Below are 12,256 nucleotides of genomic sequence, written 5' to 3' on the forward strand. Positions count from 1 at the left end.
TTCTTCAATACTCAGCTATGGCATTTGTAGGATCCCGCCAGAAGTTTGTGGAGAGTGAAGTGAAGAGAAGCTCTGATGGGTTCTCGGCGATTATCCTATTCATGGCGTAGCAATCGATTTGGGGGGATCTGCTCCGATGTTTTCTCTCATTCTCGTTCGTCTTCCTTCTTTCTATCCGTTTTTTCTGCTTCAATTTCGAGTCGCCATGGCCGCTCTTTGTTGACAAGAGGGATCTCGTCCACGAGCCCACTCCGCGATGGATGGTTCGACAAGGTCAAAGGAGTCTTCACCGGGAAGAAAGACGCGGATTCGTCGAAGCAATCATTCACTCTTATGGGCATGCTCAGATCCCTCCTCCGTTCTGGCGTTTTAGTTTTGATTTTTGGGTTAATTGTCTCGTGGAAATGAAATGGACGCAGATTTCGCTAGTCAGATGGACACGGCGAGGAAGGTCGGTTCTCTGAAGCAGTTCGTCGTGGGCAGATGCAGCGAGACCACCATCTCCGTAGAATTTGAGAAACAATCTTCGATTTTGCGTTACCTCGGCTCTGTTGATCCGACTGGGGAGGTGAGAATACTCATTGCAATATATCTTTCTGTTCGCCTGTATCTTTAACTTAATGATCTACTATAAATTTAATTAATAGATTTATTTTAGTGCCTGATAGTCAGTTAAAAGTTGGATTAAAACCTGAATTTGGTATCTCATTGAGGGGACGATTACTGATTTAACACTGAATTTTTTCCTGAAACTGCTTAATGAAGCAAGAAAGACGTATAATTATAATATTATTTTGTTATTCTTGCTGTTGTTTATTATCTAATTGAGGATGGTGCGCAGAATCTACAGAGCACCCATAAGCAAGACGCAGCAAAGCACTGTAATTGCACCTTGACAGAGGTTGAAAACACGCTTGCAAGATACTTGTGGGCGAAGGATGCCCAGAAAAAGTTGGAAAAGCTGAAGGAGGAGGGGAACCCCCTTCCGAAAAGCTTCTCTGAGGTGATTCTGAATGATTTTATTAATTCTCGTAATTTTTTAATGAATCTACTTCGGCGAGAGGAGGATTTAAAAGATAATAAATGCGTGATATTTAGCATGTTTTTTGTGATTATCAATAATTCAGTTTACCCCTCGTGTAATATTCTCCCGGAATTAGTCCAGAACTCATTAAACCCAATTGAACCTTGGTACTATAGTGTCTTTTTGCACGAGATTTAAGAGCTCTTGTTGATTCCCTTTAGATGAGATTTCAGTTTAGACGGTTCGTGTAATTTCGAAAATGAAACCTCTTCGTAAGAGCTTTGCAGAACTTATTTCCTTCTATGAAGGGTTTGAATGGCTTTAGTCTTGGTGTACTTTTTCCCAGAATCAGCTATGAACCGAGATTCAAGATTATAATTCTTACATTCCCCTAAACAAGCTGAACTTTGAATCGTCCCAAATGAAACTTTTACCTCCTAATGCTCGTGCAATCGTGGTGGAAATTTTATGAGTTCGCATAATAAAAAATGAAGATCAACCTTGGTGGGTTTTTTTTCTTTTATCTTGAATTCCTTATTTTTTCACAGCTGCAAAAAATGATGGGATCCACACCGTTGGATCTTGCTCGAGGCGGCGCCGAGAAAAGCGGGCAACTCGGCAGAAACTCCCTTTGCCCCTGCGGCTCCACCAAGAAGTACAAAAAGTAAGTTGGTCCCATCCAATTAGTGCCTTAATTAATCATGATCAAGTTCATAAATTTCACACTTAATCGTGTTTAAATACTTCAGTATTTGTCACATATTCTTGAAGGTGTTGCGGGAAGGGGAAATTCGCTGCCTGAGATCTCTTGCCGCTGCTGGAGTCGAAGTGTCAGCTTGGACCTCTCGAAAGTGGCTTGAAGTTATTACTTTCTCGTTAAGAATCGAATAGATGCAACAGATCAGATAGAGAGAATGCACAGTGCAAAATTGGAATGTGGTTGAGGGATTTAGGAGGAAGGCCGAGTCCAGCTGGTCTTAGCAGTTTGCTTGTTGGCGTAGTAAACAGATTTTGAAGATTCGTCCCAGTAAACCTGCAAGTAAACAGGGCTGTTAGTTAAGCTACAAAATCCCACTTATTAATTAAGAAAATTAATTAAATAAAGAGCAAAAATATCCACCTCCCAGCCGGATGGGAGGCCCTTGGCAAATGAGACGAGATCAGGCTTCTTCTCGTCTCCTTCAAGCGCCCCTGCTTCGTCCAGCACTGCCCGCCGCTTCAGTCTGCGCTTCAGTCTCTCCCGCCTGCCCACATAAGACAAGGTAAATCCAACCATGTAGTGGAAATCAAATTGTGATTGATTAAAAAATTATTATTTCTAGTCCGGTTTCAGAACGCTTCACTCGGTTTTAGATGATTCTAGAGATGATATTTCATGAGGTTTGCAACTGTGGAGTGAAAAATCATCACTTGATAAAAGGATAACTACCAGTCAGGCATAGCAACCCTCTTCCTCATCATCACAATAGTTTAATATTGAGAATTTCCTTAATCAAGGGTATATGATGTATACATACCAGTCGCCGCCCAGAGGTACAAAATTGGCGTTTTCTTGAGCTTCCCCGCTGGCAATTTGCCTAGCTTTCCATTGCTGACAAAAAAAAGGATATTCATCCGATGAGACAAATATTTGTCAGAAGTCGATTAATATTAAAAGGAAATTAACAAATCTGTAAGTTGTGAGGCCCAAATGCCCACCTCAATTTCTTTCTGTCGTTTCCTCTCCAGGACTTCGACTGCATCCTCCGGCTCATCCTCATCTTCCCCATGCAGCTCCTCTTTTGCCGCCTTCCACTGATCCAGTAGTAGTACTCCCTCAGTAAATTCCACAGACATAGAGCCGGTCAACAATGGAAGAAGGGTACTACGGTTTGGCGTCGACAATGACGATGACAGACAGATGATGATGCTGACAACTAGGCATCGTCATCGCCATCATCATCATCCTGTTTCCAACTGCCATGATCATCATCCTTGAGTTTCCAAGCCAAGATAGAACATTTCATCACATCACCGTTCCGTTTGTAAGGGCCTTCATCGTCATCACCATTGTCATCCATTTGTTGAATTTGGGATTTCTTGAATTCATCCTCATTAGTCCAAGCCACACATGGTTGATGATGATGATGATGATGATGATGACAATATTTAAGGATTCGTCATTATTGGCCAATCATTCAGGAGGCGGGTAGGCTTCCATACCTTGTCCACTAGGCTAGAAACCTTCTTATTGGATCTCAGAGAGGGTGCCACCGCCACAGAACGCTTCTTCACGCGTGGAGCTAAACAAAATAAATAGTAGTCAAGTGCCAACATAAATTTCTTCACAAAGCAAATGCTAGCAGAAAACTGAAAAAAACCCTGACCTTTACCCTGGGCAGCCGAACTAGATGGGATTGACCCAGAAGACTGTACCACCCCGGATGTTGAAGGACACAGTTCTGCGGGACCTTCGCTGGTGTTCCTTAACTCCTCCCTGCAGGACTCAGAGGGGTCCGAAGAAACTGCAGTTGAAGATGAAGGAACTTCCAAAGATGAGTACGGCACATCTGTTTTAATGACATAGGAGCTTGATGCATCCGAGACAGTGCTTAGGAGTGCAGGAGCATCATGATACACAACGGGTTGGACTAGAGAGACATCAGAGACTGTTGCTGCCAGATGATCGAAGCATGGCCCAGGCGCCACCGGCTGTGGTTCTGAGTAAGTGTAGTACTCAAAGGCAGGAGCAGGGTAAGAAGGGATGTACTGTCCAGGATATGAATATGAGGAATAAGCTTCCGGTTTTGATGGCGGAGGCTCCTCAACAGGAGGCGGCGGGATGATATCCTCTTCTGGCGGTGGCGGCGGTGGGATCCAGTCGTCAGGCGGTGGCGGTGGCACACTGTCTTCCTCAGATACTGAAGTTGAAATCCTAGTTTGTTCTGCGGGTAGTTCTTCATCCACCTCCATGTCAACATCCATGTCGACATCTTCCGCATAACATTCGTGCACAGCACCATCAACTATTCCACAGGGATTATCCATGGACTTTGAATCTTGATCATCTGCTGAGATATCTGGCTTTGGGGAATTGTTTAAGTCCTTGGGTGGTTCTGGGGTCAAGGGTAGTTCCGGTTTTGGTGTATCCTTGGAGTTTGAAGCTCTGTTATTGTCATTATTCTCAGAGCTCTCCGTCCTGACAGGCTCTTCTTGATTAAGAGCGTCCTCTATTCGCTTGAGCTGGGTGTAACAGTGCCACCAAAATGGAAGCAAGGCAGATCCGAACGAAGATAGAGATTTGCAGTCAAAAACCCTCGTCTCAACCTCCAAAATACACTTCAATCTCCAGTTCTGCCTTTCAACAGAATCATCGGACCTATAAAATACACTGATCATATAAATTTTCCAGAAGTTGAGGTAGTTTAAGTATACAAAAATTTTTCCTACCGTTCTGCAGAGTTCAGCCTCTGAATCAAGAATTCCCCATGTTTGACAAGGCGATCCGGGTCAACTTCACCGCCGTCAGAATAATTATAATTAATGGAGGAAAGGTTTTTGTCATCAGATTCACTGCCCAGAAATTGAGAACTGATGCTTGGGTCGCAGTCAGATTGAGACAATGGCACAGCACTCTGCACCATCAAAGCATCTGGGTATGAAACTCCAAGAACTCCGGTAGAAGAACTATAATGCTCCACTGACTGACTGACGGTATGGGTAATACTGCTGGCAAGAACACTGTCTCCCTCTGCAATATAACCGCTCGAATTCTCTGACATAGTCAGGAGAAAATGAGTTTCACGTTACATAGCCAAAATTTAAATTATTTTTCTTCTCCAGAGAAAAGAAATAGCTTACCGATGGTCAACGGAACGTGAAACCCCACCGGCACATCCCATGATGTTTCACCTGTATGGGTGTTCCAATAATAATACCTGCCAGTTTGTTCATCCACGAGAACCTTCCATACATCAGTGGAGCTGTCAGCGTTCTGAAGTTCAGAAACCCCAGGACTACATGCAAGGTCCACTGAGTCCGGAGGATGGTTTTTGTTTTCCGCAGAAGCATTTCCATCAGTATTAGTAACAGCACCAGATTCATCTGCTAACTTCTTAATGTCAACCAGAATAGTTTCTTGAACTTCGTCTGATTCTGCAACTTCACTCTCTGTCATGTTACCATTTTCCTGAATTTCACATGGAACTAATGAGCCAGAGTAAAAGCATAAAAGTGGCTTATGTTTGAGTATATACTTAATTTTTTTAAAAAATTAAATATACATTCACTTTATTAGCTGCAGATCATCGTTATGCTCTTGTAATCAGTATAAGTATAATTTTTTTGATTGTAATCAGTATAAGTGTAATACCATGGAATTACTCATATTTTTTACCGGATAATCCCTGGACATTGCTTAAATTCTACGTTATAAACGAATTAATTAGAGTACACGGATCTCCGAAACAAATGTTGAAGATATTCAGTTCAACCATTATGATATGAATCTAGCAATTCTCGAGAATTTGGTAATTGCAACAAGAGGGTTGATTTATCGCCAATAACATTTCAGAGAAAATTGACACGATAGACTTCATTAGAAATTCTTAACAAAGCATTTAAAGGACAATGATAGATCACCCGTAGTAGGAGAATGTACAAGGAATTCATGTTGTTTTTTTCTAAAGCGTAACCGAATAAATATCATAAAAAGTACGAAGGAAAAGTAGTGCGCAACAAACTCAAGACCCGGTCTCTGAGTAACTCAGCACATGTAATAAGAGCGGGAAACGTAAATAAAAGGGTGTCAAAAAGAAGAGGGATCCCCATAGATTCCACAGAATCCTTTCATATATTTTCTGGTTTTCTTTCTTGAAAGAAATTTTCTGGCTAGTTTTCAAGCCTAACGTCATTGCTATTTTGAAAGTTATTAGATGAATAATCTTCAACACTGCGCAAAAAATACATTCACGAGGTGGATAAAGATCTCTGGCAAACTCTGATCCACAAAAACCCAATTGAATTTCATGAAATATGCGACGCTAAACATTACTGGTGAATCAATACCTTGGTTGCAACAGCAGCCAGCTCGTCCGAAACTTCATTCTTGGGTTCTGTCGTGGTGTCGTCGTTGAGTTCGTCATCACTATATTGTCCCAGGAGGAGTAATGGGTTTTCCTGTTTCTGACCTGGGAAACAACGATATTTTCATCAGATAGTCACAGAATGCAATACATTCAGTTAAACAGTAGATATAACAACTATTTAAAAAAACCAAGGTTATATTTTGAAGGTATTGCGGTGGACAACTAGAAAGAGGAGTAGATGTTAGGAGATACAAACCAAATAATTACTGATATACGAACCGAGAAGGCAACAACTTCGTGCTGCAGCCACCAAAATGCTTACATGCTGTCAAAAAGATCAAAGCATATTGGCACTGATTCATATTCACTGTGGTCCGATCCGATCAAACTTTCGACTTCCCCAAGACCACAGCTGCCATTCAATCGGCCTTGAACAAACGTCCAAATTCCAACCAAAACAGCTTCGAGAGCAACCCTCTCAATAGATTCCTCGGAACAAAAGTCGACGGAACCCACCTGAAGTAACCGGTGAAATGGGGACTCCAGCATGGTGAATTTGATCCACCGTATCTTCATCCTTACAAGCTTCACTTACCACTTCTCCTGAAAATGGAAAATTACTCAAAGATGATGTTTTTTCGAATTTAATACGTGGCTCTCTTTAATTCTGCAGTTTCGTCAAGCAGAATTCTCTAGGGAAAATTGCCTACGGCGATTTTTAATCAAAACATAAACATTACGACCGCATGATGAAAGTTTAAGATGACAGATAAATTCTAAATTAAAAGTCTAGTAAAGAAATGAAAATCATTGTCCACAAACTTGAATTGACATTTTAACTTCTCTTGCCTCAACATTCTCAACCCATAGAAACCCTACTCTCCGCCTGGAGCCATCAACATAACAGGAAACCAAACTTAACTACCAATTTCGCAATACCAAAAAGGAAATAAAAACAGCGAAAATGGGTTGCGATATCAAACTCCGAAAACGCTTACCAGTGGGTTCCGCGAACAGGTCCAACTTCACCCTCCTCCCCACAGCGCTAATCGCCGCTAGACGCCTCTCTTTTCTCTTCCCCATCAGAAGCCGAAAACCGCCCAAACAGGCACAGCAGCTAGGGCTTACGTCACCAGAAAGCTCCACGAAATCAACAAGGCTTCCAATACACGAATCAAAACAGACAGCAATCCAGAACAAGGATGAAATCTATCATACCCTGGCCAGAATCGATGGGCAATTATCGTCGGCCGATCGAAATTTCAACAGAGAAGCGACGATTCTTCAGCGGGAAATATAAATTTCTTCGTCATCTGCCGGCCCGAAGCGAACTATTTATACTTCTTGTTTCAAAGAGTAGAACTTTCGGATCGTTATCGGGTAAAACCCGAAATTCCCAAATTTTAAAATAGCATATGCCACGTCACAATCTGACTAGGAATTTACCCACTGCAGGAGTGGTGAGAAATGGCCACGTAAGTTAAATTCTCCGACGTGTCTTCCACGTCAGGAACAGCCTCTGATGATCGGGAAAGATAAATGGCGTTATATTATTGGTTGAACGATGCTAATGAAATATTTAAGGAAGATGCTTAAGGACTAAATCAACGAATTATAAATACCCCCCCGCCGCTCTTCGGTCTTTCAATCCGCGCTGCCGACGTCGCTCGTCCCGCTTCCCGTCGCTGTCGCCGCCTTAGATTTGATCGCGGAACGCTTAATCAATTCCAGGTTTTTTCAATTGATCAAGCTCAGGATTTCATATCAATCTTTCATCGAATTCGCCTACATGCGAAGGTTTCTAGATCGATCGGACCGCTTCTCATTGCGTGCGTCCCAAAATTATCCATCTGCTTCGTATTTTCGTGTTCTATTCCTGCTTGTTTTTTGTTTAGATCAGTCATTTCGTTCTTTAATCCGGTGATTTGATTTTTCCGTTGGAAAACCTGATACCTTTGCGGCGTTCGAGGTCGTACGAAATCAATGCGATCTCGTCTCGTACTCTCCTATGCCATCCGGCGTTGAATCATCCGACCTTACGGTTTATTCTGAGGTTTTCCTCGTTTCTTCTTTTCCAACAGCGATTTTCGATGGGGATATCAAGCTTGCCGGCTCCATCAGAGGGAATTCTGATGATTCTCGTGGTGAACACCGTTCTAACCATCTCCTTGTTCAAAGAGATGGCGCGCTTCCTCCGCGACGTAGCCGGCCTCCTCCGCCCTAGCGCAGAGGACAACTCGGAGCCCGACTCGCTCGGAGACCGATTCCGGCTCCGAGTCCGTCCCATTCGGTTCGGATCCAGAGACCCGAGATCCGGACCCGCGGACTGCCGGGTCTGCCTCGGCCGGTTCGAGGTGGAGTCCTTGGTGAACCGTCTCTCCTGCGGCCACGTCTTCCACAACGCCTGTCTCGACCGCTGGTTCGATTACCAGCGCTTCACCTGCCCTCTCTGCCGCACCCAGCTGCTTCCTCCCCAAGACTGAGGCCTGCTTAATACGTCGGTAACCCACCCTTTACATCCTTGAGTTGTTCTTGTATATGACATGTAGTTCTTGTTCCATATATCATTCTAAGTTGTTTTAATACTCTCATCTTGCTATGTGACGCCGTCCCTGCTTGCCCTTGGATGAAGGTTGAGGAGGATCGAAAGATAGCTTGGTATATGTTACGCTTTCATGGGTTTTTCTTGGGTTTTTGGACAGTTTCATGCTCTCCCACTCTCTCTGTTGCCCTGTCTCTTTCTCTTTCTATATATATGTCTCTTTCTTGCGCTGTCTCCCTGGGTGTCTCTCCCTCTTTTTATCTCTTTCCATCCATCCATCTTATCCATCACTATCTTATAATCTATTACTATTATCTATTTATTTATAATCGTCTATTACTATTATCTTCTGTCTTTTCTGTTTGTCTCTCTCTCTCTCTCTCCCTCTGTTTGTCTACTTGTCTGTTTGTCTGCTTGCTTGTCTTTGTCTGTTTGTATGCCTGTCTGTCTCCATGTCTCTATCTGTACCTCTGTTTGTCTGCCTATCTGTCTCCTCCCGTCTGTTTGTATCTGTCTGTCTGTTTTTTTCTGCCTGTATGATTTCATCTCACTTTGTCTAGGAGTCAGGGATTCGATCAGGTCGATCAAATGTCCGGATCGACCAATTGGGTCAGATCGTTTTAAACGATCTGGCCTGATGTTTGGATCAAATGACCTGAACCAATTTGATTCGAACCGTCAGGTTTGGATCGGATTGGATCGAATTGTTTGAAATAATAAACAAAATAAATATGTATAAAAAATGAAATTAGAGAGAGAGAACGACTGAGAGAGCAAGAGAGAGAAAGCAAGGGAGAGAGCGCAAGGGGGTGAGAGCGACAGAGAAACAGTTTAATTTTACTCATTTTTTTTGAAACTGTTAGTTTTTAATGGAACAGTAGGTTGACTTATCAATTAATCTAGATTACCGATGTTGAGTCGATTGTATCCCTAGATTGAACTCAACCCAATCCATTGTTTGATCAAAAAACAAACTGTTCAAATCAAATTGGCTTTTGTTCCATCAAAACTTTTAAAAAATTTAAATGATCTGATTCAATTATATCCCCAACCCTTATCTCTTAATAGGGTTTGGTGATCCGAGTGCCGATGGAAGTAATCGGTGCAGACCAGCCATGATCAGATGTCCAATCCAATCCAATCCAATCCAATCCAGGAAATCATCAATCATGGGATGATCAGATCGACTGAGTCATCAATCTTCCATGAATGATCCGATTGAGGGGCCAGAGTAAATTCTATCTGATCACAAGGAGCCAAAGCCATTGGTGGAAGGGAAAGAGAGGAATGAATTGAGTCTGCTCCCATTGACTCTGCCAATATTTTTATATAAATGGTGTAAAATCAAGAAATTTATATGATTTCATCAGGTTCTCCTGATCGGATCATCCATCCTTGATCACTTAGAAATATGTGATCAAGATTCAATCAACCAAATCAAATTCGTTCCTCACCCCCGAGGTAGGGTTGGGCACACAAGATTGGGGGCCTCACAGAAACTACTCTCCCTATCGCTATTCAATCAATCAAATCAAATTTCTGGAAAAACCCTTCTCTGTCTTGAACCCCCCACTCATTCTCTCCAAAAAGGGTTATTTCTTATGGAAGAAAGTTAAAAGGGGGACCCAAAGGAGCCTAGTGTTTCTCCACTGGGACTCTCTTGCCCGCGGTAGGGTTGCTTTAGTTCCACTAAGATAGGGTTACTTTAGTTCCAGATTCTCCGGGACGTGGACGATGGATGGGACGGGACTAAGATCGCCCCATCCGATGTTCAGAATCAGTGTAGGGATGCGGATGGGACGGTTTTTTCGTCCGAGACCTCCGGACGGGAAGATTTTTCATCTGAGTGGACGAAAAGCGTCCCGTCTGTTCGTCTCGGAACAAATTTCCATCCCGGTTTTCACCCAACCTCCTGGAAGGGACAGTTTTTCGTCCCTAGACCAAAAAAAACCGTCCCGTCCGGTCCGGGTCTCTGCACTATAAGGGTAAAGCCTACAGATTGGGGGCCTCACAGAAATATGTCCACAAAGAAAAAGAAAAAACGATGCTTTCTCTGCAGGTGACTTAATTGGTGAGAGGCTACAGAGAGAGCAAAGGGGCGTCCAATTTGAACCGGCCAACCTCAGCCCTTGGCAGAGGCAGCAGCGGCGGAGCCGGCGGCGGGCTGGTCGGCGAGCTTGGGGCTGTCCGGCTCGGCGGCGTAAGCCGAGAGGCCGGAGCCGACCGAGCCGGCTCGCCGCTTGAAGGACGCGGTCCTGTGGAGGCGGCACCGGAACGAGCCGGCGTGCGTCGTGGGCGAGCACAGGCAGTTCACCATGGTCCGCTGGCTCGCCTGCTTGGTCAGCGCCGGCCTCCCCTCCGCCGGCACCGCTGTCGCCGTTTCCGGCCCCTCCCTCGCCATCGCTCGTCCTGCATCCGCGACGCCCGCGTCATCCATCTCGTCAACCCCCTTCTACGCGAAGAAGAAGCTCAGATTTGGCAAACCTTGATCTCTCGGAGAAGAAGAAGAAGAAGAAGAAGGTCGGTGAGATTCAAGCGGCGATGTGGGGAGCTGGGCCTTGTTTCCGAGATGGGTGGTGGCGTGGCTTGGCTGGGCGGGGCGGTCGGCCTTCAAAAAGGAGATGGGCGCCGCCCGCTGCGGAGGGCGCTCGCCGCCGCGCGCAGCCCGCGGCGCGCCCGAGCAGGGCGACCGCTCGTTTCCTTAGAAAATTTTGACCCGTTCTTCGACGGATGACGGAAGACGGATCTGTTTTGGGCCCCTACTTGGTTGGTGAATGACTACTGCTGGACAAGAATATAGTGAGGAGATCTGTTTTGATATGAATCTCTGATGGTATTGATAGTTGGTTGTGGAGTGGAGGAGCATTTGCTTATCTGATTTTTTCTCCAGGCAATGAATTAATGTGTAAGTTATTTGTAGCTTCTAGGTTTTAACCCTAAAGTACTGGCTAGTGTTTGCCTGTCCGATATCAATCCGATATTTGATAGTGGTCAGGCAATATGTGATATCCAGATGAAATTAAGGATGTTTCCAATATCAAATGTTTGATATGTATCAAATAGCTGCCCGGTCTTGGAGATTGTCACCACTCTCATAGGGCTCAGGACGTGTCGGATGCTGGTACTGGATATCAGATTCTGTATCCCAAAAATATACACCGAACTGGATATCCAAAATTTCATATTCAATATAATTGTATTTGTTTTTTTTAAGGACATGTTGTCCCATACAAATGAATACAATAGAAACAACATGTATAAATATTGTGGGTGTAATCCAAATTGACAAAACCTTCTTGATTATTCTCGGGAACCTCCGACGCCTTCGACCTGTAGACTGTAGTGCGATGTCCCAACAAAATCAGTCTAATTAGTTTAACATAATAAAGTATTTTTTCCATTAATAGAATAAATTTATCTTTATTATTCTAAATTATTTATTATGCTCTCCATTGCTTACAAATCAAAGTCCAAATGTGACTCGTTATTATTCTATTGTGGTTAGGCTGAAAATCATAATTATGTTACCTCTAAATGAATTTACATATATTCTACCAATATAGTAATTATCAGTAATTTGTAAATCTTCTAGCTCTTTTCCCAAGGATTTTGTATTAAGTCATT

At 43.6% G+C, this 12,256-nt stretch overlaps 4 protein-coding genes across 14 annotated transcripts; 2 read left to right on the forward strand and 2 right to left on the reverse strand.

Annotated features, from left to right (window-relative positions):
- LOC144703766 (SEC-C motif protein) lies at positions 1–2,056 on the forward strand. Of its 2 annotated transcripts, none has more exons than XM_078576027.1 (5): positions 1–337; positions 420–568; positions 842–1,003; positions 1,573–1,688; positions 1,774–2,056. In XM_078576027.1, the coding sequence occupies exons 1-5, from the start codon at positions 76–78 to the stop codon at positions 1,913–1,915; spliced, it is 831 nt and encodes a 276-aa protein (XP_078432153.1). In that variant the 5' UTR covers positions 1–75; the 3' UTR covers positions 1,916–2,056. The 2 variants fall into 2 exon arrangements, with proteins under 2 accessions (XP_078432153.1, XP_078432162.1); XM_078576036.1 differs by having other exon boundaries at positions 2–337; positions 1,796–2,011.
- On the reverse strand, positions 1,696–7,415 carry LOC144703733 (WW domain-containing protein). Of its 6 annotated transcripts, XM_078575987.1 has the most exons (12): positions 7,309–7,415; positions 7,089–7,213; positions 6,607–6,693; positions 6,071–6,192; positions 4,865–5,192; positions 4,454–4,778; positions 3,391–4,382; positions 3,227–3,306; positions 2,723–2,818; positions 2,542–2,615; positions 2,145–2,268; positions 1,696–2,057 (listed from the first exon to the last, which is right to left on the reverse strand). In XM_078575987.1, exons 2-12 carry the CDS (start codon positions 7,171–7,173, stop codon positions 1,974–1,976), a joined length of 2,397 nt encoding a protein of 798 aa, XP_078432113.1. In that variant the 5' UTR covers positions 7,174–7,213; positions 7,309–7,415; the 3' UTR covers positions 1,696–1,973. The 6 variants fall into 6 exon arrangements, with proteins under 6 accessions (XP_078432113.1, XP_078432108.1, XP_078432118.1 ...); XM_078575982.1 differs by having other exon boundaries at positions 7,089–7,398; XM_078575992.1 differs by lacking the exon at positions 6,607–6,693 and having other exon boundaries at positions 7,089–7,397.
- A 327-nt stretch (positions 7,416–7,742) lies between these two features.
- LOC144703781 (putative E3 ubiquitin-protein ligase XERICO) lies at positions 7,743–11,596 on the forward strand. Of its 5 annotated transcripts, XM_078576063.1 has the most exons (4): positions 7,743–7,821; positions 8,172–8,587; positions 8,723–8,748; positions 9,701–11,596. In XM_078576063.1, exon 2 carries the CDS (start codon positions 8,181–8,183, stop codon positions 8,571–8,573), a length of 393 nt encoding a protein of 130 aa, XP_078432189.1. In that variant the 5' UTR covers positions 7,743–7,821; positions 8,172–8,180; the 3' UTR covers positions 8,574–8,587; positions 8,723–8,748; positions 9,701–11,596. The 5 variants fall into 5 exon arrangements, with proteins under 5 accessions (XP_078432189.1, XP_078432192.1, XP_078432181.1 ...); XM_078576066.1 differs by lacking the exon at positions 8,723–8,748; XM_078576055.1 differs by lacking the exon at positions 9,701–11,596 and having other exon boundaries at positions 8,723–8,866.
- On the reverse strand, positions 10,654–11,033 carry LOC144703811 (uncharacterized). The gene has a single exon (XM_078576083.1). The coding sequence runs from the start codon at positions 11,031–11,033 to the stop codon at positions 10,755–10,757; it is 279 nt and encodes a 92-aa protein (XP_078432209.1). The 3' UTR covers positions 10,654–10,754.
- Positions 11,597–12,256: the final 660 nt, after the last annotated feature.

This window comes from Wolffia australiana, chromosome 1 (assembly GCF_029677425.1).
Source record: "Wolffia australiana isolate 7733 chromosome 1, ASM2967742v1".
NCBI classification, from domain to species: Eukaryota; Viridiplantae; Streptophyta; class Magnoliopsida; order Alismatales; family Araceae; genus Wolffia; species Wolffia australiana.